The sequence below is a fragment of the Tupaia chinensis genome, unplaced genomic scaffold (assembly GCF_000334495.1).
Source record: "Tupaia chinensis unplaced genomic scaffold, TupChi_1.0 Scaffold000340_1, whole genome shotgun sequence".
NCBI classification, from domain to species: domain Eukaryota; kingdom Metazoa; phylum Chordata; class Mammalia; order Scandentia; family Tupaiidae; genus Tupaia; species Tupaia belangeri.
Window position 1 is genome coordinate 1194530 of NW_006159834.1, and position 25914 is coordinate 1220443.

Genomic DNA, 25914 nt, shown 5'->3' on the forward strand with positions numbered 1-25914 from the left:
CTCTGTCTCTTTGCAGTAAGTGTGTGTGATCTCCACCAATTAAAAAAAAAAAGTGAATTTAAAAAGATGAGATCTGTTAAAGAAGTCTGAAAAGAAACACCCAAATATTATCCAGGAAAACCAGGAACTTGGTGAGCCAAAAAGTCAAAGGAAGAGTTTCAAGAAGCAGCAATCAGTGATTGTACACTGTCAGGACGACTATTAAAAAATGGCCATTTTTCCTTCTTTATTTATTTCTTAATGGATGAGAAATTAATATGTTAAAAAGCTGATAGGGCACAATGAAAAGAAGAGACAATTAGTCCAGAAGAGCCCCAAGGATCTTTTCTTAAACTGTCTTTTCCCAAATAATATGGCCCTGACTTATTGCTGGCTTTGGTCACTATGAGACACCTCCTGGATCACTATAGAAACTCCTTGGAAGCCACACTCATTGATGCCTAATGACACAAGTTATAGTCAAGTTCAAATCTTCTCAATTCAAAAGTCAACTTACAAGTCTGTCAAATTGCAAACTCCAATTACTTTAGGACAATTACAATTTCTCAAAGCTAATTAATAGACACCCAAATTAAGTATTTGGCTTGGACTCTTAACCCTCATTCAGAGAGCCACATAAACACCTATCTTGACTCTCCCAATGGTAGTTAGAAAGAGATGTAGGACAATGGAAGTTTTATTTCTACATTTTCCTTTTTAATGGACGAGAAATCAATGTTAAAAAGCTGATAGGTCACAATGAGAAGGGAAGTAATGGAAAATTTTCTGAGCAGGAGCAGGTGATGAATGGAAGAGGAGGATAGGATGAGTGTGGATGCAGATGCCTCACTAGGAATAGGTATCTCAGGGAAGTCTTGTTGGCCAACTTCTATTTTGATTCATTTAAAAAAATGTGTTTATTGGGATCAGCAGGTGGCATGGAGATTAAGGTGCCAGATCCCACATGGCTGACTACGTGGTTCAAGTCTCAGTCTGGGCAGGCTTGAAAATTACATGGGGCACATGTGTGTATGTGCTCAAAATTTCCAGACAAGAAAGTGGAAGAGATTGCACTGTGGCCATCCCTCTAGGAGAGGGTGATTTCTCACTTTCCTTCTCTCCCTCTCTCCCTCCCTCTCCAGCAAGCACCCTATAGCAAATAAATAAATAAATAAATAAGTAAAAATTAGACTTCCTACTAAGAATCAAGCACTTAAGGTAGAGAGAAAACAAACAAACAAACAAACAAAAAAACAGGAAATTCAAGGTTCCTACTCTCATAGAAACTGAGTTCTAGAGGAGGGATTTGGACATTAAATAAACACTAACAGATGTGCCATAGACTTTGGAGGCCAAGCTAGCAGAGCTTGTTAATGGATCGGTGATGAGGGAAAAGTTTTGCCTGGACTCACTGAGTAAATTTACTTCACACATGAAGCTCATCTCCTGAGGGAAAGTGGATGAAGGAACACAAGGAGACAATGCCCAGAGGTTTGACACAGTATGGAAGGTTAGGTTATTTCAGGAACCTGGTCAGCAAGTTGACTAGGAAAATGTCATTGGATTGCCAAGTAATGGTTAGGCTTCACTTGATCTGTGATCAAGAATTTATAATTTAAAGAAAAGAATTTATAATGGAACCAGTCTGCTCTATGACTTTTTCCACTTCCTTCAGCTGTTCAAGGGCTTCCACATGACAGTAATGGCTACCAAATTCTCTGAAACCACAAATTTGTCTGGATTTCAATGGCCCAGGAGGAAGAAACTGACCCATGCTGAGCAGAGAACCTTCTTCAGATTTTTGGAACTTAAGATGAAAGAGAGAGATCAGAATTATTTTGTTGTAGTTATTAGATTCAAGAATCAAGCATTTTTAATGCCATATTTTCTGCTACATGGCTAAAACAAGTCAGTGGGTGAGAAAATAAAACCAATGTTCTGAGAGACATCATAATAACAATGGTTAACATTAAAGACAGGCTGTGCTAGGGGCTAGGCCCTACACATTCCTCAAACGGTACCTCTCTTAATGCTCATAACAAACCTGTAAGGTTGGTACTGCCATAATCATACTCATCTCATTGATGGAGAAACTGAGGTGCAGAAAGGTTAGATTTCTTGCTTTATGCCACAGCATGTAAGAGATAAAATGAAGATTTGAGCCCTGGTCTGCTGGTCCCAGTATCAGTGCTCTTAACTACTGTGCCACAATGGTTTCCGTAAGAGAGGGAAAGTCTTCCTGAAGTTAAATTGATTAGTTTCTGCTCCCAGAAACTCAAATGATCATCTTTCCTCTCTGTTTTGCTGTTGGTTCGTTTTATCGTTTCATTCAGTCAACAACTTCCCTCTTCTCCCTAAATTCATCCATGTTGGGAATAGGAGTCCCGATGAGCAGTATTTTGCTGACATCCCTCAAAGACAGAATTGGCAGAATGGAGTGGGTTAGGAAGCAATAAGGGTCCCACCGGCCTCAAAGTGGAAGACAGACTCTGCAGTAAAGCAATTCACTGGCCCACTATCGTCTGTCATCCCCAGGACTCAGACTGCATGCCCACTAAAGCTCTGAAATTAAGAAAGTTGGCAGGGGCAAAAAGAAAAAGTGGCTATTGTTGCAACCTTTTGCAAGATACTCTAAGAGATGCAAGCCCAGACTGGCCCTTCTGAGCAGGGCAGTTCAGGTCAGAGTGTTCCTTCATTTCAAGTCAGGCAGTTTTTTCAGGTGATCAACTGTTACATCACCCAAGGTTCAACAAGACCAATGTGTAGTTGCCAGAGTCCACATGGGTGAGGAAAGTATGGGGACCAGGAGGCTACAGAATAAGGTTATTTCAGGACGGAGAGGAATGAACACATCTTAGCCCCTTCAGCGCCATCCAATACGTCTCTTCTTACACCCTCTTGCACATAATGTATACATCCTATAAAAAACATAAGCGACTGGAATGCCTCCTAAGAGCATTCTCTTGACCAAGTTTCAAAGCAAATGAACCAGATATCTCCACCCTGGCCCAGGTTCTGGTCCAAGTCATAAGGCAAAAGCCTCAAAATTTTCTAGGGGGGTGTGCAAGTCCCCAGATAGCGTGCTACGACAGAAGCAGGGTAAGGGGCTAGGACTCTGAATTTCTGCATTGCTAGCAGATATAAAACCCTTCCAAGGAAACTTACAAACAACTACGTAGAGGGTAAAGAGAGCTCTGCTGCCAGAAAAGCTCCAAACCCAGACTTGTGATTACTGAACTGCGTCACAAATTACTGTCACACCACTCCGCTTAGCAGGAGGACCCTCGCCTTTTCACGGCTGTGAGCTGTCAGGCACCAGGTCCTCAGCAGAGAAGCTGCTCCACTAGCCTCTTCAGGGAGGCTCTGGAGGACCCTGGACAATGGTGCCTGGGGGTGTGAACCAGGGGCAGACACCGTGAGCAGCTCAAGAACTCACTCCCTCACTCCACGAGTTAACAAATGACACCCTTGATGTTTTCAGATCTAGCATTCACTTTAGTGTCCTTCAGCAGAAGCAGAATCTCAGGAGGAGGGCCCAGAATGACAATCTTTTAACAACCTCCTCTGAGAGAAGATTACGCATTCTGATGTTGAGAAACACTGTATCAAACAAGTAACAAAAGGTTAACATCCTAACCCTCCCCCTCTGTCTCATCAGTATCATCATCACCATTATCATTAAGTACGTTTTCCATTTCACCTGACCTTGACTGAGTTTAACCCTCTATTTTGAACACGCTATCCATTCCTTTATTTTATGTAAAGTCTATATCTCTCCAAAACGTAGCTAAATTCTCATCTGAATGAAACTCTAACCATTGACAATGTCCTCACATCACCTTTAGTTTTTTGTTTGTTTTTTAATAGAACACAGGGAAGTAAGGCTTCTTTTTTATAAATTATTTTATTTTATTTTATTTATTCACTCATTTATTTTAGTTTGACCAGAGAGAGACACACAGAGAGAGAGAAAGGAAAAGTGAGAGAGTAAGCGACCAAGTCCAGGACTCAAACCATGGTCGGCCATGTGGGAGTCTCCAGTGCTTTAACCACCATGCCACCTGCTGGTCCCCTTGCCTTTAGTTTTTATCACCTTTCACACTTATTTGTCTCCTCTTTTATAGTAGTTTCTATCATGATTTGTGCTTTTCCATTTTTTTTGACCTCTGGAGACCCAGTCTTATACCTGATCTATTATAGTAATCCTTTCATGTAACTGATACTCCAGAAATTCTTACTGTTAGTTAATTAAGACCTTTCTCTTAGTTCCTCTTAAACACTTCATTTACTTCTCTGTACTCAATCCTATGCCTTTCCACCCATTGCCTACTCTTCAAACTGCTTCTCGCCTCATTCAAATGCCTCGTTCTCAATTCCTCCTTATCCGCACTTCACCATTCTTTCTCACTCCTTTCTGCCCTTTACTTCCACGTAGTTGTCAACCACTTCTCTGCTTTGCTTTTCCTCATATTGGTGTGTGATGTTGCAATTAGTTTTAATTACTTTCAGTATGTAAACACTATAAATACTCAGTCTCGTTTGCCAAGCTGCAGAGTCAAAGAAGCCAAGTCCTCTCAGGTACATCCATAAGACACAAAGGAAGCCAGAAAACTCACCATGGACACTTCAGGCAAAGTAAGTGCACTACCTTTAAGATCAATCGATATCATCTCATTAGCTATCAAGCAAGTGCACACTGAACGAAAATTAAGATATTTTTCTCTAGTCACATTATCAAGGATTTTTAATGACAAGACTCCGCGTTCCCCAGCTGTGGAAAACTCATGTACCATTACTGGGAGGAGAAATTGCTTAAAATTTCTTGGGTGGTAACTTCATGATACTGTATCAAAAACTTGAAAAATGTGCCTATTGTTACCCCTCAAAGTTTATTCATATGAAATAGCTACATATGTTTCTATAGAGGTTAACTTCAGCCTTCTTTGTAAGAGTATAACACTGAAGCCATATATGTCAAATACTAAACAAAAGTTTTAAATGAATTATGGTATATTAGTCAATGAACTTGAGTCATCATGAAAAATTATCTGCATACTATTTGTAATGCTACATAGAAGACCAGGCTGTAAAAGAGCCTGCCCAGTGTGATCAGAACAACATGCATAGAATATTGAGTGAAAGGGCTTCCTTTAAAATGCTGGTAGAGGTAATAGCTAGGAACTGTCTGTTTTGGTTTTTCCCTGTTTACATTTGTCTGAGATTTCTAAGCTTCTTATGTTGAGTATGTATTGCTTTTGAAACTAGGAAGTGTTTTTCATAAAGTATATTTTTTACATAAGCTTGGTAGGTAAAAGCAAAATTATTTTTACTGAATTATCCTCAGGAAATAATACTTTTTTGTACTATTTTAACATGTCCATTATCCCCTTTCTTTGTATTACAAAACATATATAACTGAGGCCAATAGGTGGCATGGTGGTTAAGGTGCTGGACTCCCATATGGCCTACCAAGGTTTCAGTGACTTGAAACTCAAGCCGGGTGCATCTGCATACATACCCCAAATCCTGAAAGGATAATGGAGGAGAAGGGAGTGGCCATCCCTCCTAGGGAGTGATTTCTCACTTTCCCTCTCTCTGTCTTTCTCTGGTAAAGGCACGGTGCCCTAAACCAAAAAAAAAAAAAAAAAGAAAGAAAGAAAGAAAGAAAGAAAGAGAAAAAGAAAAAGAGCTGGATGTTTCACTTCCTCTATTGGTGCCTGAGTTACTTGAAGACACAGAAGATTTACTTAGCTCAGTATACTTTATAATTACTCATATAGTCATTGTACCTTGAAATGGAACACACATAAAATTATAAGGAGAACTAATATCACCAGATATTAAGATACATAAAAAATTTAAAGTGTTCAAGTTATTGATGACTGACAGAAAGTTACATGGGACAAAGAGCTTCCAAAGAAAAACTTGTAAATATAAAAACTTGTGAGCCAGCAGGTGGTGTAGTGGTTAAGGTGCTGGACTCCCGCTTGCTCAATCACAGTTTGAGACCTGGACTTGGCTGCTTGAAACTCATGCCGGGCCCATGTGCATATGTGCCCAAAATCCTGAGAGGAGAAAGGAGGAGAAGTAATTGAGGCGTGGCTGTCCCTGGGGGGTGATTTCTCACTTTCTCTTTCTCCGTCTCTCTTTGTCTTTCAGGTGAGTGCACTCACCCTATAGCAAAAATCTCTCTTAAAAAAGAAAAAATATATATACATGAACTTGTTGCATAGCAAAGGCACCAACTTAGGCAGAAAGGGAAGAAACAGTCACCAGTTCATGCTGGGACAATTTATTCAGATTTTAACTTCACATCATACCCAAAAAAAATTTTTCAGTTGAATTTGAGTTAAATTTTCAAAAATCAAACTATACAAATCTAAAGCAGACGATAAGAAACATTTATTTACTCTCTATATGGCGATAATCTTTTTTTAACTTTTTTTTTTTGAGAGGTTTTTGCTATAGGGCGCGTGTGCTCGCCAGACAGAGACAGAGAGACAGAAAGCGAGAAATCACCCCTCAGGGAGGATGGCCATGCCGCAATCCCTTCTCCTCCATTCTCCTCTCAGGATCTTGGGCATGCATGCACACATGCCTGGCGTGAGTTTAAGCCAACGGGTCCAGGACTCGAACCGCGGTCGACTACATGGGAATCAAGCGACATAGCCATTATGCTAACTTCTGGTCCCTATATGGCGATAATCTTCGAAGTATAGAAATGGAACAAATAGCAAAGGAAAAGATATTTTTATGAACCAAAATTTTAGGACATTTTAATGTATAATTTCATACAAAATTAAAGGTCAAAAATCAACATGGGGGATTAGCAGTTGGCATAATGGCTATGTCGCTGAATTCACATTTAGTGACCGCGGTTCGAGTCCCAGACCTAGTGGCTTAAACTCACTCCAGGCACGTGCATGGGCACGCATGCCCAAGATCCCGAGAGGAGAATAGAGGAGAAGGAATTGTGGCATGGCCATCCCCCCTGAAGGGTGATTTCTGTCTCTCTGTCTCTCTGGCGAGCGCATGTGCCCTATAGCAAAAACCTCTCCAAAAAAAAAAAAAATCAACATGGAAAACGTGACACATTGGCAGACAACAGGTTGCTCCTTTAATTTGTAAAGAACCCAAAAGCATTAATAAGAAAAGCATCAAGATACCAACAGTGACATAAAATATGGGACCAAATGTTCCACAAAACAGAAAATACAAATGACTAACAAACAGAAAATATTTCATATCATAAGCACTGAAAGAAATACTAATAAAAAGAAACAGTGAGTTTTTTCTTCCTGTAGATTTTGTATTTAATGATACATTCCATGCTAATGAGGGTGGAATAATTCAGGATACAGACATTCTGTTATACTTCTAGGGAGTATGCCAAATAATTCAACCTCCCATAAAGAGTTTTGGAATCAATTTGGCCCTAATAATGTCTCTAAATTTTCTTAAGTAATTCTCACTTACAGAAACCAAGCAAGTAAAAATTATAAAAGTAATCATCATATTATATTTTTAATAGTTAAAACAATGGAAATAATCCCATGTCTACATAGTTACTATGTAAGCTATTAGGACACATTCAAATGATGAAATGTAAAGTAGCCTCTTAAAATTATGGTTACAAAACATTTTGAAGTCATGAGAAGCTTCTTATGAACCAGCAAATGGTAACTGTTCAGTAAATGGTGACTGTTAGCAAAAAAGCAGAATACCAAATTGCTTATATGACATGATCTCAAATGTATGAAAATTACTTTGAAAGGCCAAGAGGAAATATGCTCAAGTTTCAAAGCCTGTGCCTGAAATTACATGTGGCCATCCTTTTTCTTTATGACCTTTGCATTTTTACAAAGAAGCAATAGCCATGTGTATAATTAGAAATAAAATTCAAATGTCACTAAATACTGTTGTTTTATGTTCCTGTGGCTACAGACAATCACCTGCCGGGCAGCCATTGCCTGGGAGCTAAATACTCCTCTTTCAATTGAAGAAGTACAACTTGAGCCACCAAAGACTGGGGAAGTTCGCATTAAGGTAAATTTAAGCCATTTGGTCTTTACCTTTGAAGGCAATTGAGAGGAAATACTGTTTTATTAAAAATAATGGGTATATAATGGAAATATGCAAATGAGCTACATATATTTCACTTGCATTTTTGATCTGTCCATCTTTTTTAGTAAAGGGAAGATTTTTAAAACTAAGATAAATGAACAGAGGGTTAATTAATGAATGCTTGAGATATTCTTAATAACTGCAAAATACTGGTAATTCATCTCCAATAATTATATTTTTTAAACTATCAAGAGTTTTCCTTAAATTGTATAATATCATAGGCCTATACATTTTACAATGTGACTAGAGGTTTTTAAGTGTTACGCTCTTTTCATTTTTGAGGCTACAAGGAATGCCTTTCCCAATATTTCTGTGACATAAGTGTGATACTCAATAAATACATATTCAGTACACTAATTCTCCTATTCCATTGTTTTTGCTCACACACTATAATAGCCTCAGAGAGTTCATCTGAAAAGGTGTACCATGTGGTAAATTCCAATTTCCAGGAATAAACAGCAAGGACTCCCATGTTGGCCCACAAATTATCTTGAAAGAGTTAACAAGTTTTGAACAGAACTTAGATCAGGGATGCAAAAACATAGACCTATTAAGCCTCATTGTTATTCTCAAACAAAACTCTCAATCAATGCATTTTACAAAATTATTAAATATCCAAGATTAGGATTCTTATTCATGAGAATCTTATCACACATTAAAGTCACCTATTTTTAAAATAAAATCCAGGAAATTCAATGCTTCACCCATGAATAAAGCTAATATAAAAGGCTATCTGCATGCAGTCTGTATCATATCCAGTCAAAGTAAGAGAAGGGGATGGTTGCAAGAGTAACAGAGAAAAGCAATGAAGGGGACTGGGAAGATGCTAGAAGGAAAAAAATATGGAGGAAAAGAGAAGAAGAAAAAGGAAGATGGCAGATAAGAGACAAAACAGAAAAATTTGGGAAATAACACAAAATAAGTTATCAACACCATATCCGGTGCTTTGCTAAGGCCTTTACCAATGAGAGAAAACAAAGAACAAAATTAAAAGTGGTAAGAATGCACACAAAGGAAGGAGTCCGACACTCTGTTTTAACTGACTACTCTTCAGAAGCCATATTCTTCCAAGTATTATTCACCTAAACAGTATTTATCTAGTGCTTCTTGTGTGCTAGGTCACCACTGCTGAGATGTTCACTGCTTAATCAGCCCCTGTTCTCTGCTCTTACACTGTTATGCTCCTTGATGGCGAAGTTTATACCCTAAATAATAAATTCAGAATAGCAACCAAAGAAGAGGTTGCAGCAGCAAGGACGCAGCAACATCACCTGAACCCCAGACAAAAGCAAGGTTAAGGGTTGCACCTAACCCTTGAAATAAGGACCCCACCAGCAGCTTATCTACACAGAGCTTTCCACAGATAATCGCATGTTCTCATTTGCTATGTAGAACAAAACTAATAAGGAGATTCCACACTGCTACATAGCTAAATAACACTTCAGCCTTTTTCATTTTAAGTTTTTTTTTTAAGAATTATTCCATTTAACTTTATTCATCACTTTTTTTTTTCTTAATTTGACCAGAGAGAGAGAAGGAAAATGAAAATGCAAGCCGCCAGGTCCAAGACTCGAACCATGGCTAGTCATGTGGGAGTCCAGCACTTCAATCACCATACCACCAGTCAGTCCCACACTTCAGCCTTTGATAGCATCTTGAAGACATTTTAACACTTTGGTGGCCAAAACCACAGCGTATTTCTCTTAAGCATATCTTCTCACTCATTCACTATGATCACACCATAGCTATTTCCAGTGTTCCAACTATAAAATGCTGTTTTTCTCTGCAACAGATACTATAAAACTAATCAACATGCTTTTCTGGCAATATTGCAGATAAAGCAATAATACATAGGCTATGGTAAAAGAAATGTTTCATTTTTATGGGCAGTGTAACTGGGTAGAACTTACCCACAGACAAAAATACTTAAGCCCTTAGCTAAGAAGTTTCAATCTTCTCAACAAATTGAATTTTGTAATAGTTAATTTACTTGACTTAACCACATTTTATATCCTAATTTAGAAGATGTTTTCAACGTACAAGTTTAAAATACTGAACATAGATTTTCCCAGAGCATTGAAAAATTACTCCACAATATTGGGCCTAAAAGTGTGTGTTTCTTAATGAAGGTGCTATTGATATTCAGTCCCCAAACCCTTATTGTGTGACATAGGATATATAGACTAGATTTTAAATAACTAAGATCATTACAAGATCTGAACATGAGCCATGTGACTTTGGACAAGTCATTCTAAGTCTGAATCTCTAAGTTGGGGATGATAAGACTTGCTCTGTATTCCTGCAAGTGTTGTTACAAATCAGGTAAACCATGTAAAAACATGTTTTTCTTTTTAAATATTCAGTCTCAGGTAAGAGAAACAGAAAACCAATTGGTCCTTGATCACTTAATCCCTATGCAGATGATATCTACAGGGATCTGCGGGTCTGATGATCACGTCTTGAAAGGAGACCTCCCAGTGAACTTCCCTTTAATCCCAGGCCACGAAGGAGCTGGCATTGTGGAGAGTATTGGTAATGGAGTGAGATCTGTGAAACCAGGTAGGAAATGGGGCGGCAAAAACCTTCCCTCGGTGAGAGGCCCAAGAGCTACGCCTACAGAGAAATAGCCTAAAATACATAAACATAACTACCGGAAAAGAAATTGGTATATTCTAGATTAGTCTAATCACACGTTATGAGCTTCCCTCTTGGGTCTTCAAACTAATGACATGTTTTTTACATCAAATGTATCCGGTGACTCCAGGAGTGGCATCACTATCATCTCTGTCTACCGTCATCTCTGCCGATCAAGCAGTACAATGACTGAGTCAGTTCTACGCATTCACAGCTAAATGAAGTGGTTATAGAACCAGTATACTTTTTTTTTGGAGAGGTTTATGCTATAGAGTGCGTGCACTCGCCAGGAAGACAGAGTGCCGCAATCCCTTCTCCTCCATTCTTTTCTCAGAATCTTGGGCAAGCACACACACGAGCCTGGCGTGAGTCTAAGCCACCGGGTTCAGGACTCGAACCACGGTCGGCTATATGGGAGTCCAGTGACATAGCCATTATGCCAATTGCTGGTCCTGAACCAGTATACTTCTTAATAGGCTCAGAGCTCTTAAAGGTGGAGATCACTTCTTACAGATATATCGTGTCCCTCAGAACGCTTGTTGCAGTGCCTATTCAGAGTTGAGATGTATTAAATGTTTGACAAATGAATGAAAGCTCTAATCAACTAGAATGTATAGCTTAAATGTAACAGGATGACAATGAAATTTCAGAGAACCAATATAAAGTAATTATATGCTCTTCCTCAGGCAAAACAGAAAGGATTTTGATATTGTTATTCATAGTATGCCCAAAATAATCACGGTGAATAAAAACCACCACACAGATTAAGCTAATAGGGGAAACCCAGAGTTTGGAACCAGGTATGCAAAGAAATTTCAGCAGATGGTGGGATGGTTATATCACTGGACTGCCACAGAGTCGACCATGGTTCAAGTCCTGGACCCAGTAGCTTATAACTCACACCAGGTTTGTGTGCGTGCATGCCCAAGATCCCGAGAGCAGAATGGAAGAGAAAGGAAAACCTTTCTTTTTTTTTTTTTTTTTTTTTGATCTGCATGCAGTCTGTATCATATCCAGTCAAAGTAAGAGAAGGGGATGGTTGCAAGAGTAACAGAGAAAAGCAATGAAGGGGACTGGGAAGATGCTAGAAGGAAAAAAATATGGAGGAAAAGAGAAGAAGAAAAAGGAAGATGGCAGATAAGAGACAAAACAGAAAAATTTGGGAAATAACACAAAATAAGTTATCAACACCATATCCGGTGCTTTGCTAAGGCCTTTACCAATGAGAGAAAACAAAGAACAAAATTAAAAGTGGTAAGAATGCACACAAAGGAAGGAGTCCGACACTCTGTTTTAACTGACTACTCTTCAGAAGCCATATTCTTCCAAGTATTATTCACCTAAACAGTATTTATCTAGTGCTTCTTGTGTGCTAGGTCACCACTGCTGAGATGTTCACTGCTTAATCAGCCCCTGTTCTCTGCTCTTACACTGTTATGCTCCTTGATGGCGAAGTTTATACCCTAAATAATAAATTCAGAATAGCAACCAAAGAAGAGGTTGCAGCAGCAAGGACGCAGCAACATCACCTGAACCCCAGACAAAAGCAAGGTTAAGGGTTGCACCTAACCCTTGAAATAAGGACCCCACCAGCAGCTTATCTACACAGAGCTTTCCACAGATAATCGCATGTTCTCATTTGCTATGTAGAACAAAACTAATAAGGAGATTCCACACTGCTACATAGCTAAATAACACTTCAGCCTTTTTCATTTTAAGTTTTTTTTTTAAGAATTATTCCATTTAACTTTATTCATCACTTTTTTTTTTCTTAATTTGACCAGAGAGAGAGAAGGAAAATGAAAATGCAAGCCGCCAGGTCCAAGACTCGAACCATGGCTAGTCATGTGGGAGTCCAGCACTTCAATCACCATACCACCAGTCAGTCCCACACTTCAGCCTTTGATAGCATCTTGAAGACATTTTAACACTTTGGTGGCCAAAACCACAGCGTATTTCTCTTAAGCATATCTTCTCACTCATTCACTATGATCACACCATAGCTATTTCCAGTGTTCCAACTATAAAATGCTGTTTTTCTCTGCAACAGATACTATAAAACTAATCAACATGCTTTTCTGGCAATATTGCAGATAAAGCAATAATACATAGGCTATGGTAAAAGAAATGTTTCATTTTTATGGGCAGTGTAACTGGGTAGAACTTACCCACAGACAAAAATACTTAAGCCCTTAGCTAAGAAGTTTCAATCTTCTCAACAAATTGAATTTTGTAATAGTTAATTTACTTGACTTAACCACATTTTATATCCTAATTTAGAAGATGTTTTCAACGTACAAGTTTAAAATACTGAACATAGATTTTCCCAGAGCATTGAAAAATTACTCCACAATATTGGGCCTAAAAGTGTGTGTTTCTTAATGAAGGTGCTATTGATATTCAGTCCCCAAACCCTTATTGTGTGACATAGGATATATAGACTAGATTTTAAATAACTAAGATCATTACAAGATCTGAACATGAGCCATGTGACTTTGGACAAGTCATTCTAAGTCTGAATCTCTAAGTTGGGGATGATAAGACTTGCTCTGTATTCCTGCAAGTGTTGTTACAAATCAGGTAAACCATGTAAAAACATGTTTTTCTTTTTAAATATTCAGTCTCAGGTAAGAGAAACAGAAAACCAATTGGTCCTTGATCACTTAATCCCTATGCAGATGATATCTACAGGGATCTGCGGGTCTGATGATCACGTCTTGAAAGGAGACCTCCCAGTGAACTTCCCTTTAATCCCAGGCCACGAAGGAGCTGGCATTGTGGAGAGTATTGGTAATGGAGTGAGATCTGTGAAACCAGGTAGGAAATGGGGCGGCAAAAACCTTCCCTCGGTGAGAGGCCCAAGAGCTACGCCTACAGAGAAATAGCCTAAAATACATAAACATAACTACCGGAAAAGAAATTGGTATATTCTAGATTAGTCTAATCACACGTTATGAGCTTCCCTCTTGGGTCTTCAAACTAATGACATGTTTTTTACATCAAATGTATCCGGTGACTCCAGGAGTGGCATCACTATCATCTCTGTCTACCGTCATCTCTGCCGATCAAGCAGTACAATGACTGAGTCAGTTCTACGCATTCACAGCTAAATGAAGTGGTTATAGAACCAGTATACTTTTTTTTTGGAGAGGTTTATGCTATAGAGTGCGTGCACTCGCCAGGAAGACAGAGTGCCGCAATCCCTTCTCCTCCATTCTTTTCTCAGAATCTTGGGCAAGCACACACACGAGCCTGGCGTGAGTCTAAGCCACCGGGTTCAGGACTCGAACCACGGTCGGCTATATGGGAGTCCAGTGACATAGCCATTATGCCAATTGCTGGTCCTGAACCAGTATACTTCTTAATAGGCTCAGAGCTCTTAAAGGTGGAGATCACTTCTTACAGATATATCGTGTCCCTCAGAACGCTTGTTGCAGTGCCTATTCAGAGTTGAGATGTATTAAATGTTTGACAAATGAATGAAAGCTCTAATCAACTAGAATGTATAGCTTAAATGTAACAGGATGACAATGAAATTTCAGAGAACCAATATAAAGTAATTATATGCTCTTCCTCAGGCAAAACAGAAAGGATTTTGATATTGTTATTCATAGTATGCCCAAAATAATCACGGTGAATAAAAACCACCACACAGATTAAGCTAATAGGGGAAACCCAGAGTTTGGAACCAGGTATGCAAAGAAATTTCAGCAGATGGTGGGATGGTTATATCACTGGACTGCCACAGAGTCGACCATGGTTCAAGTCCTGGACCCAGTAGCTTATAACTCACACCAGGTTTGTGTGCGTGCATGCCCAAGATCCCGAGAGCAGAATGGAAGAGAAAGGAAAACCTTTCTTTTTTTTTTTTTTTTTTTTTTGTGGGGGTTTTTTCTATGGGGACATGCGCTCACCAGAAAGACAGAAAAGAGACAGAGAGACAGAAAGCAAAAAATCATACACACTCCCCCGGGGGGGGATGGCCACGCAGAAATCCCTTCTCCTCCATTCTCCTCTCGGGAGCTTGGGCACTCACACACATGTGCCCGGCATGAGTTTAAGCCACTAGGTCCAGGACTCAAACCATGGTTGACTATGTGGGAGTCCAGCGACGTAGTCATTACACCATCTGTTGGTTCCCCCCCCCTTTTTTTTTTAAGAGAGAGATTTTTGCTAATAGTGAGTGTGCTTGCTAGAGAGACAGAGAGACAGAAAGCAAGAAATCCCTTCCTCTTTATTGGCCCTAAAATATTCCAAAGGATTTCAGATTCAGAAGTATGTTTTTAGAATTATTTTTATTATTTAACTTTATTTATTTATTACTAATTTAAATTTGGCCAGAGAACGATAGAATGAGTGAGAGAGAGAGAGAGAGAAAGTGAGAAAGCAAGCTGCCAAGTGTGGGACTTGAATCGCAGTCAACCATGTGGGAGTCCAATGCCCTTAACCACCATGCCACCTGCATTAGCCTGAGTCTACATTAGCCTGCAATGACTGTATTAATTTACTTTCTTCCTAGATCGCACCTAGCCTGTCACCATAATGCCCAGAGGGCTGACTAATGATGGAATCCAAACATAATCCATATCCCTCAATAGCTCTGTAACCTAAAAACCATCCTTTGTAGTGTTCCACAAAAGCCTCTCTCTGCAGCAGGAGAGCAATTCCTTTTATTTTCTGGAGTTAGTACATCTTAGAGCTCAGCCTCACTAAAGAAAACATGTTAGAGGTCTGTGGTGTGTCAGCGTGCCACCATTGGGCAGCGGACTCAGTGGAAAAAGGCTCTTCCATCATCTAGAATAATGCTGTAATAAAACTAAGCTGTAATAACAAAGCTGTGTAACTTGTACCCCCATGTTGACAGACAGCCCTCCCCCACACCACCCCAGATGCCCCCACCACTGTGATATCAGTGAGTTCAGCAGCTCCAAAGGCAAGGCCAACACCACTGCGGGGGCAATGCTGTACACCTGTGAGTCTACATCAGCCCACGATGACTTAAGCCTTAACCACCACACCACCTGCATGGCCCATTTATGTGTTTCTTATTCTAGGGTCATTTGAGGCAGGTGACAACTTCTATGGGACTAAATCCTCATCTATTCTATTTCTAGAGTAAGGAGAAGCAGGATACCATCTGCATAGGGATTAAGTGATCAAGGACCAATTGGTTTTCTGTTTCTCTTACCTGAGACTGAATATTTAAAAAGAAAAACATGTTTTTACATGGTTTACCTGATTTGTAACAACACTTGCAGGAATACAGAGCAAGTCTTATCATCCCCAACTTAGAGATTCAGACTTAGAATGACTTGTCCAAAGTCACATGGCTCATGTTCAGATCTTGTAATGATCTTAGTTATTTAAAATCTAGTCTATATATCCTATGTCACACAATAAGGGTTTGGGGACTGAATATCAATAGCACCTTCATTAAGAAACACACACTTTTAGGCCCAATATTGTGGAGTAATTTTCCAATTTTACAACTATCTATCCACCAGGGAATATCCCCCAAATTCCCACTATTTGCTCCAAAGTATCATGGGATTTCTAAAACCAGGTAACAGGGTTTTTCCTTATCAATATCTGTAAGTATTATACTGGCTGCCATAATCTGTCCAAATTTTCAAGAAATTCAATGAGATTCCCATAAATATACTATTGTGTATGTATTCCAGTACTGTTTTCAAACTATTGACTGTATCTTCTTTCTCTACATAGGCGATAAAGTCCTTACACTCATTATTCCACAGTGTAAAGAATGCAGTTCCTGCTTGTACCCCAAGGGAAACTTCTGTGAGAAGCAAGAGTTAGTAGATTTGCCCCTTACTCTTTTATGAAATTGCTTACGTTGTATAATGCTGGCCTGTACTAAAGTGTTCGCTTCTCTCTTTGCCACTCCACGTGTCTGTGCTGATACCTGTGTGCGTGTCTATGTCCCTGTGGAACAGTGTTCTACCATCTTCTGGATTAATGCTGGACGGGACCAGCAGATTTACCTGCAAAGGACAAAAGATTTATCACTCTCACGAGCACATTCACTGAATATACTGTCGTACCTGAGATTGCAGTGGCAAAAATCGATGATGCAGCTCCTATGGATAAAAGCTGTGTCCTAAGCTGTGGGGTGCCTACAGGCTATGGGGCCGCTGTTCATTCAGCCAAGGTGAGGAAAGTGCTCGTGTGTGTGTGTCATAGCGATTTTCCTGGAAAAATATCCAAACTAGGTTAAATTCGTCCAAACGATTCAACTGGTATATATAGTTCCAAAAGGCTCAGTGGTTGGTTTTGTTTGCTGGTGGGTTTTCTTAATTACACCCACACTCACACACACGGCTTTATTTCCTAATGTGAGAATGCCTTATGCATTTGTAGGTCGCCTGTGGATCTACCTGTGTGGTTTTTGGACTTGGAGGAGTTGGTTCAGCCGTTGTCATGGGCTGCAAAGCCTCTGGTGCTTCTAGGATCATTGGGGTTGACATCAATGAGGAGAAGTTTCCCCGAGCAAAAGCTTTAGGTGTCACCGATTGTCTCAACCCTCGGAATCTCAAGAAGCCCGTCCAGCAGGTGGTGGTGGATATGACAGGCGGTGGTGTTGACTTTGCCTTTGAAGCCATTGGACTCACTGATACCATGGTGTGTGGTCTGGGGCGCTGTGGGGGAGGGCTGTCTGTCAATATGAGGGTACAAGTTACACAGCTTTATATACATAAATATAAACTGTCGTCGGGGCCAGCAGGTGGTGTGGTGATTGAGGTGCTGGATTCCCACATGGCTGACAGCAGTTCAAGTCCTGGACCCAGTAGCCCCAAAATTACAATAAATATATATTTAAATACATATATGTATTTAAATATATATATGTATATGTAACTTTTCTGGAAATATAGTTTGCACCTGTAGAACTTGAATCTAAAAACATAATGTAAATTCAATCTAAAACATTCATTTTGTAAACAAAAGCAACATATACTTAGAGATATGTCATTAGAGTAAACAAAGTTTAAACATGCAAAGGGCCAAAGTATCAGTTTTTCCTTCTCTATTTCTAGCTCTTTCTTCATATGCATGCATTTTAAACTTACATATGAACAATATTTGATTCATGTATTACATTTATGTGTCTTTTTTTCCCCCTAGTTTTGGTATAGGGTACATGCACTCACCATAGAGAGACAGACAGTGAGAAATTGCCCTTCAGAAAGGATGGCTTTGGGCACACATACACATACGCTTGGTATGTTTTTCAACCTGCTAGGTCTGGGATTCTAACCTCAGAGTCCGTCATGTGGGATCCAGCCGCCTTAACCACCATGCCACCTGTATGGCCCACTTATGTGCGTCTTATAACAGAACCATCCATTCACTTGAAAAATATCTGTCAGGCATCAGTTTCTTAAGCACTAAGGATATAATGGTGAAAAGAAGGAGCATCATCTTCTTAGATCTTACTATTCAGAGAGAGAACAGAGACATTCAATATGCTGACTTGTTACCTGAGGTACTTGGTCAAAGAATAAGGGAACTGGAGGTAGTGATACAGGTGATAGTAAAGCAAATAAGGCAAGATGGAGGAATGGGGAAAGAAAAAAGCATTAAGAAATAAAAACAGGAAGTAAAATAGATATGAAGAAGTGTACTGTACATCTTAGAAACTGAACTTTTTTATGGGTTACAATTTTTTTCTTCTTTTTAAACACTTATTTATTTTTACATTTTCCCACAACAATTTACTTTACATATCAAAAAATTTTTGCTCATACTCCATAATTCTTGACAGTTAATAAACAACTTTCAAAATTTCAAGAAACTGAATTTAAAGATAATTATCAAAATATTTGTTATAATTTTGTTTGTGACTCTATAACAGAGACAGTAGAGTTTTAAATACTTTTTAGAAAATATTTACATCTCAACTACTCAGACTGCTGAAAAGCAAATAACCAGTACACAATTCACACATGAACCTTCTCAATTCAGCCCTGCCTTCAAAATATTCTGTGATACACCATCTGCTAGCAAAGATCAATCTCTTTTTCATCCTTCAAAGTCTTCCTCAAGATAAACTTCTGGTTGTGGCTGCTCTTTTTCAATTTCTACTCATGACAATGCTGGACTGGAAAAGTCCAGGTTATTTTATGGTACGAATCCTTTCATATAGATTCTCCAATCCTCTCTGCCACACAGAACTGTTCATGGTGCCAGGCCATCTTTCCAAGAGCTTCCATTGGCTTACTTGAGATTTACCATAGTTCCATAGTTTTCTGGTTTAATCTTCAGATATGACATTCCAGTCAAAACTCTGTCCAATAACGAATTATTTCCAATTTCTGATTCAAGGCAACAGGTATTATTGAACTTATGCAAATGACCATTCCGCCACAAAATAAGAAAACTCTCAAATATTTTACAATTCCAGAGGGATCAAGAAGGAAGAAAAGTTTATATTTCCATTTAAAGAAACAAACAAAGAAGAAGAAAAAAATAGTTTAACAAACTGCTACACCTATCAACAGCTCAAAAGAAAGCAAAATCCCTAAATTGGGAAAACAAGGCATAGAAAAGAAAAAGACAGTAATGTTTTACTCAAAAGTCATACATTTCTATTTCACCAGTTCAGTCATATGTAATTAATCTGTCTTCTGTTCAATTTGTAGTGTTACTGTGGTCCAATCTTTCCATTTAAATCCAGGAAGTTAACGTTCAACATTGTTATTGATATTTCTTGTCCCTAGTATTAAGTTGGTCATTTTTTTTTTTTTTGGTTGATTTTTGTTCTCTTATTTCAGTACATGTCTTTAGTTTTCTTGGTAAAGCACTCCTTTTAGAATTCTTGAAGAGCTGGTCTGGTGTTGGTAAATCCTTTCAGGTTTTGTTTATCTAAGAATGTTTTTATCTTTTCTTCCCATATGAAGGATAATCGTGCTGGGTATAGTATTCTTGGTTGAAACTGTTTTTCACTTAACACTTTGAATATATTGTCCCATTCTTTCCTTGCTCACATTGTTTCTGATAAGAGGTCTGCTGTTAGCCTAATGGGATAACCATTATAAGTAACCTAACGTTCTCTCTTGCCAATTTTAGTATCTTGTCTTTGTCTGTGGATTTGGCCAATCTGGCTATGATGTGCCTTTGAGAAGATCTTTTTGGGTTGATTCTATTAGGGGTCCTTTGTATTTCTTGGATCTGGATACTTGAATGCCTCTCTAGATTTGGAAAGTTTTCTTCCAGGATTTCATAGAACAAGATATCAATGCCCTTAATAGTTTCTTCACCTTCTGGGATACAGATTATCCAAATGTTTGGACACTTAATGGAATCTAGTATTTCTCATTAGAATTTTTTATTTTGGGGGGTTATTTTCTCAGTTTTTTTTTTTTCTAGGTCAGAGGTTTTGCCTTCAACATTTAAGATTCGATCCTCTACATGGACTAATTTTCTTTTAATACTTTTGAGGGAGGGTTTGATTTCCTATATCACAGCCTTCATCTGTAACAGCTCCGTGTGATTCTTTCTTATAGTGTGTAGCTCCTCTTTCAGAATGTGCAAGAACTTCCTCACCTCTTGGAATTCATTGTCTCTTTTCTCTTGCATCTTCTGGAGTTCATTGTCTCTCAACACTTTTTGTGTAGTTTTGTCACTATGAATATTTTGAATTCTCTATTGGATATTTCCACAAGTTCCACTGTACTGTCTGTGGATGGTGAAGGATTGTTCTTTTCTCTTATGAGAGAGATATTTCTTTGGTTTCTCATATTTCTTGTGCCTTTGCAGTGGTTCCTGGTCATTCTACAACAAAATCTCTACTGTATTTTGCAATGTGGTATCCACAGAAAGAAATAATAAGTTCAGATATATAAAAAAAGTTTCTTCCTTTTTTTTTTTTAAGAGGTTTTTGTTATAGGGCACGTGCGCTTGCCAGAAAGAGACAGAGAGACAGAAAGCAAGAAATCATCCTCCTGGGGGGATGGCCATGCCTCAATCCCTTCTTCTCCATTCTCCTCTCAGGATCTTGGGCATGCACGCACATGCACCTGGTGTGAATTTAAGCCACCAGGTCCGGGACCCAAACTGTGGTCGACTACATGGGAATTCAGCGACATAGCCATTACGCTAACTGTTGGTCCCAAGAAGTTTCTGCCATAAAGCAGGAAGTTCAATAAGCATTGAGGATTTCAATGACCCTAAAAGTATTCAAATGCTTGGCTACTGTGCACCTAGGCCTGTCTAGACACTCACTGTGTGGAGACTAAAGAACAGAGTAGGAAAGTAAAGTTAAAAAAATAATAAAATAAAAGCAAAAGGAAAGGGAAAAAATTTTTAAAAATAAACAAAACAACCCCAAAAAAAGGAAAAAAATATTTTTAAAAGGTAAAAAATGAAAACCATGTGGTGCAAACACGCCAGGGCACACAACGGGTTTAAAATGGCTTCTAAAATTTCTAACAGAAAGAAAAGGCCTGAGGTAAGAAGTGGTTTAAAAATTTTAAAAATCAAAATGAAAAATTTAAAGAGAGAGACAGACAGACAGAGACAGAGAGAGGACAGAGGTCACCCTACCTTGTCTGACTGTTTTGGGAGTCTAAAATAAGAGATTTAAAGCGTAACTTCAGTCGCTTTGGTCCTTAAACATGGCAAGACACACCTCAAACTTAAAATGGCTTCTTGTCTGAGTGTTTCAGGAGTCTAAAACAGAATTTTTTTTAAAGTTATTTTCAGAATTATTTATTTAATTTTATTTATTCATTCATTTATTTTAATTTGACCAGAGACAGAGAGAGAAGTGAGAAAGCAAGCTGCCAAGTCAGACAAAGAACAGAGTGTGCAGAGCCTGTGAAGCAGAGGATAACCTTATTTAATATACTGCTTATATATGCCAGATAGTGTTCTAAGTGTTTTAAGAATGATCAGTCATTTCATCCTCATAACAACTTTAAAGCAAGTTGCCAAGTCAGACAAAGAACAGAGTGTGCAGGGCCTGTGAAGCAGAGGATAATCTTATTTAATATACTGCTTATATATGCCAGATAGTGTTCTAAGTGTTTTAAGAATGATCAGTCATTTCATCCTCATAACAACTTTACGAAGTAGATGACAGTATTGCTCTTTTTATAAACGAGGAAACTGAGACATAGGAAAGGGGTGTGCCTAGGGGCACACAGGAAGCAGAGTCTGTGCTTTTCACCACTGAACTCTCCTGGCTCTCTAATGAGATTTCTATCACTTATTGTGTTGAAGCTGAAATTGAAGCAGTGTCTGCCCAAGGGGAGGTTCAAAACCGAGGGCCTTCAGGATTCCTTCTACCCCAGATGGTAGCTGTTACTTCTGTGTGGGAATGTGCTTATGATCATTACTGTTCTTAGATTGCTGCTTGGGACTCCTGCCAACCAAGCCATGGTGCCTGTCTGATCATTGGGTTGGCTCCAGCAAATTCACAGCTTTGCCTCAAGCCAACAATGATCGTCTCGGGAAAGACAATGAAGGGCGTTTGTTTAGGAGGTAGGTAACCAAATAGAAATGACCATTTGGTTACTCTTGGGATGCCTTTCAACTTGCAGAAACATGGACATCAAACTCCTTTTTTTTGGAACGGTTTTTTCTTGTGTGTGTGTGTGTGTGTGTGTGTGTGTGTGTGTGTGTGTGTGTTTTACTATAGGGCATGTGAGCTCGCTAGAAAGACAGAGAGAGGCAGAGAGACAGAAAGTGAGAAATCACCCCCTTCCAGGGGAGATGGCCATGCTACAATCCCTTCTCCTCCATTCTCCTCTTGGGATCTCGGGCACACACGCACACACACCTGGCGTGAGTTTAAGCCACTGGGTCCAGGACTCGAACCACGGTCGACTACATGGGAGTTATGAGACATAGCCGTTACACTAACTGCTGGTCCCTCAAACTCCTTTTTATTGAGAAAATAGAGATATAGTGGTAAAATTTTCCAAAGATGACTCCTCTAATGAACTGGTTTATTTTACAAATAGATTTTAATTAACTTCATTAAATAGGTTTTTGGGTTTTTTTTAAGTTCAAATAAAATTGTATCTCCTGCAAGAGTTCGTGTTTCTTTAAAGACAGAAATAATTCAGTTAATTCTGATTCCGCAGTGGTAAGTTCGAAGTTCAATGTACTATTAGAAATTATTTATTTGGGGTCAGCAGGTGCCACATGGCTATGGCTCTGGACTCCCAGATGGCTGACCATGGTTTGAGTCCCAGATCCAGTGGCTTGAAACTCACACCAGGCTTGTGCATTAGTGCCCAATACCCTGAGAGGAGAAAGGAGAAAAAGGAATTGGGGCATGGCCATCCCCCCAGAGGGTATTTTCTCGTTTTCTGTTTGTCTCCCTGTCTCTCTCTGTCTGAGGCACAACCTATAACAAAAAAAAGTATTTATTAATTATTATTATTATTATTATTATTATTAGTTTGCTATAGGGCTCATGTGCTCACCAGAGAGAGGCAAAAAGAGAGGAAGAGAGAGAGGGAAAGTGAGAAGCAAGCCGCCAGATTTGGGATTTTGAACTGCAGTTGGCCGTGTGGGAGTTCAGTGCCTTAAACATCATGCCACCTGCTAGCCTCTTGATGTACTATCATAACAGCAATGCGTTTTGGATAACTACATGCACTAACTTGGTGTTGTGGCACTGCTTGTTGTCTTCCCATAGCAGCCCTTCTGCAATGTTGACTAACATCTTAAGCCAATTAACACTTCCATCTCCACCCATTCATCTGGTTACAGGTTCCCTCCTACTTCCACACGTATGACTAGAGAGGGGAGGAAACAGTTGTGCAGTGATAAACCCAGGAGGTAGATTAGAGACTGCTAGTTTAAAAGGGTCATTCTTCAATTCTGTAGCATCAATGCTGGCCCAATTTTCTTCAAAGGAGATCTAGGTAACAGAACTGTCTATAACCACCACTCAGCAACCACAGTCAGCAGTTTGTGAGGTATAAACAAATTATCTTTCATGTCTGAGACAAATTTTCTGAGAAATAACTTTCCTACTTATACTAGGTATACTAAGTAAAACATGCTCCTTACTTGAATTTTTTTTTTCTTTTAGTTGCTTTGTTTTGGTATTTCTCAAATCTTATTACTATGGCCTTTTTGTTTTGCAGATTATAAAACCAGAGATTGTATCCCTCAACTAGTGACTGATTACCTGCAAAATAAGATTAATATAGATCCATTAATAACCCATCAACTGCCTTTTGCCCAACTCCACAAAGCCCTTGAGTTGTACCATGCTGGAAAAACGTGAGTATTCTACTCGATGCTCTTCTGTATGCTGATAACTCACAGAGAAAATGACTTCTCACACAATTCCAAGTGTTCTGTGAGAGCTTGCTACCTGGATTTTCAATATCTTTCATGCCCTTCACCCTATTTCTTGCTGTCATGAGGACAAGGAAAGCTTTTACCAAAAGGCCTTTCTTTGGAGAAAACCCATATGAATCTATTTCAGAGAGATGTTCAGGAATTCAGTGTTATACTAAGAACCCCGCTAACCCACATTGGTTAGTTATATATCTTTTTCTGGTAAAACAAATTTATCTAAAACTAGTAAGATGGTATTTCTGGAGTCAAAAAAAAAATCTTGCAAAGAATCTTAAAGAGATTTAGACTCCCACACAGGGCACAAATACACTTTTTACACAGGTTCTAGCATATGGCTAGTCTGCTTGTACAGGCGTGGAGTGATCACTTAATGAATGCTATTGTATTTATATATTCATTCAACACACATTCATTGGTCACAGACTCCTTGCCAGGACTGTTGTAAATGCCGGAGATGCAGTAAAGAAAAAACAACGTGCAGTAAACAAGTAATCACAACTACAATGAATGCTTTGGTGTCTTCATTCTGTTTCCAAGCAAGTCTCTTTTTCTTACTCTTCCCCCGACTCTACCTTCATGCTTTGCTTTGTTTCATGATTTTTAAATCTAGAGTGGCCAGCAGATGGCATGGTGGTTTGGGTGCTGAACTCCTACATGGCCCAACTACAGTTTGAGTCCTGGACTGGGCAGCTTGCTTTCTCACTTTCCCTCCCTCTCTCTCTCTCTATCTCTCTGCAGTGAGCATGAGCACTCTTCAGCAAATTTTAAAAATAATAATTTAATTTAATAAATAATTCTTTTTAAAAAATCTAGAGCTTTAATTTTGTAATCTAGCTCTTTAAATTTAACCTGCTATTCTTTGTTGGTTTTGACCTAACACGTCGACCCATTTAAGTCAGAAATAGGCTAGCTCAATGGTATAGTGGTGGCACGATGCTCTAAATGCTGAGGCTACACAGGGAAGTCCTTGGTTCATGCCCCAAGGTCTTCCTGTACACGCCAGGCATGCACACACATGCCTGTGATCCTCTGTGGCTGAGACTTGGATGGATTACAGCATGAAGACCCTGCTTGTCTTCTCTCTTTCTTCGTCTCAGAAGAAAAAAAACAAATAAACATAAAAATATCAGGAGTGAAGAGCCAGGAAAACTCATCTGAAATTTTAGAAACAGATGATCAAGGGTGAAGTGGGGGAATTCAGCAGATAGCAGACACACTGCAAAATGAAAGGAACTCAAGGTAGTCATTTTTTTTCTTCCCCATGTAGACATGGGACAAGATTCTGGGACTGCAGGAAGCTGATCAGAACCTGCAACTAAGGATGTAGATGTCTTTGGGGTCGTGCCTCCAGAGGAAACCGTGCTCACAGTGGGCCTTCCTTTCATGGAAGATGTTGGATCCCAACCCAGACCCTGGTCAGATGGTGATAGTTCACAGAGGCGGGTTAGGGTTAAGGTGAAGTCATGGGTGAAGACAGATATGCAATGCAGTTTCTTGTGAAACAACATTTAACTGTTTACTGAAATCATTCTTTTCCAGGTAATTTAGTCATTTCATTACTGCTCTTCTCTGTTTCAGCATCCGCTGTGTTCTGCTGTTCTGAAATCTCAGATGATACACAATATAAGAGTGTCTTTGGGGACATCCTTCTTTTCCTGTTTCTCTTCTTGGATTATCCCAGTGCCATGGAAAAGGAAGCATTAAAGATGGAAATGCAGAGTGGTTGTGCTAAATAAAATGCATGCATCTTGAAGTAATTATAATAAGTTCTGAGAACTGATATTTTATAACATTCTGTGACTTTAAAAAGAGGAATGACAGGATTTAATTGATGAA

General features: G+C 39.1%; 2 protein-coding genes across 2 annotated transcripts in view; one reads left to right on the top strand and one right to left on the bottom strand.

The window, feature by feature from the left end:
- The window catches only part of CUNH4orf17 (chromosome unknown C4orf17 homolog), a 254168-nt gene that overhangs the window by 179984 nt on the left and 48270 nt on the right, over positions 1-25914 (bottom strand). The gene's annotated exons all lie outside the window — the stretch shown is intronic.
- LOC102484325 (alcohol dehydrogenase 1-like) lies at positions 4597-25681 on the top strand. Its single transcript, XM_006152173.2, is given in 10 exon segments — positions 4597-4614; positions 7924-8025; positions 10524-10662; positions 16462-16549; positions 16692-16766; positions 16768-16906; positions 17116-17376; positions 22104-22239; positions 23859-23997; positions 25657-25681. Coding segments are annotated over 10 exon segments (1122 nt in total).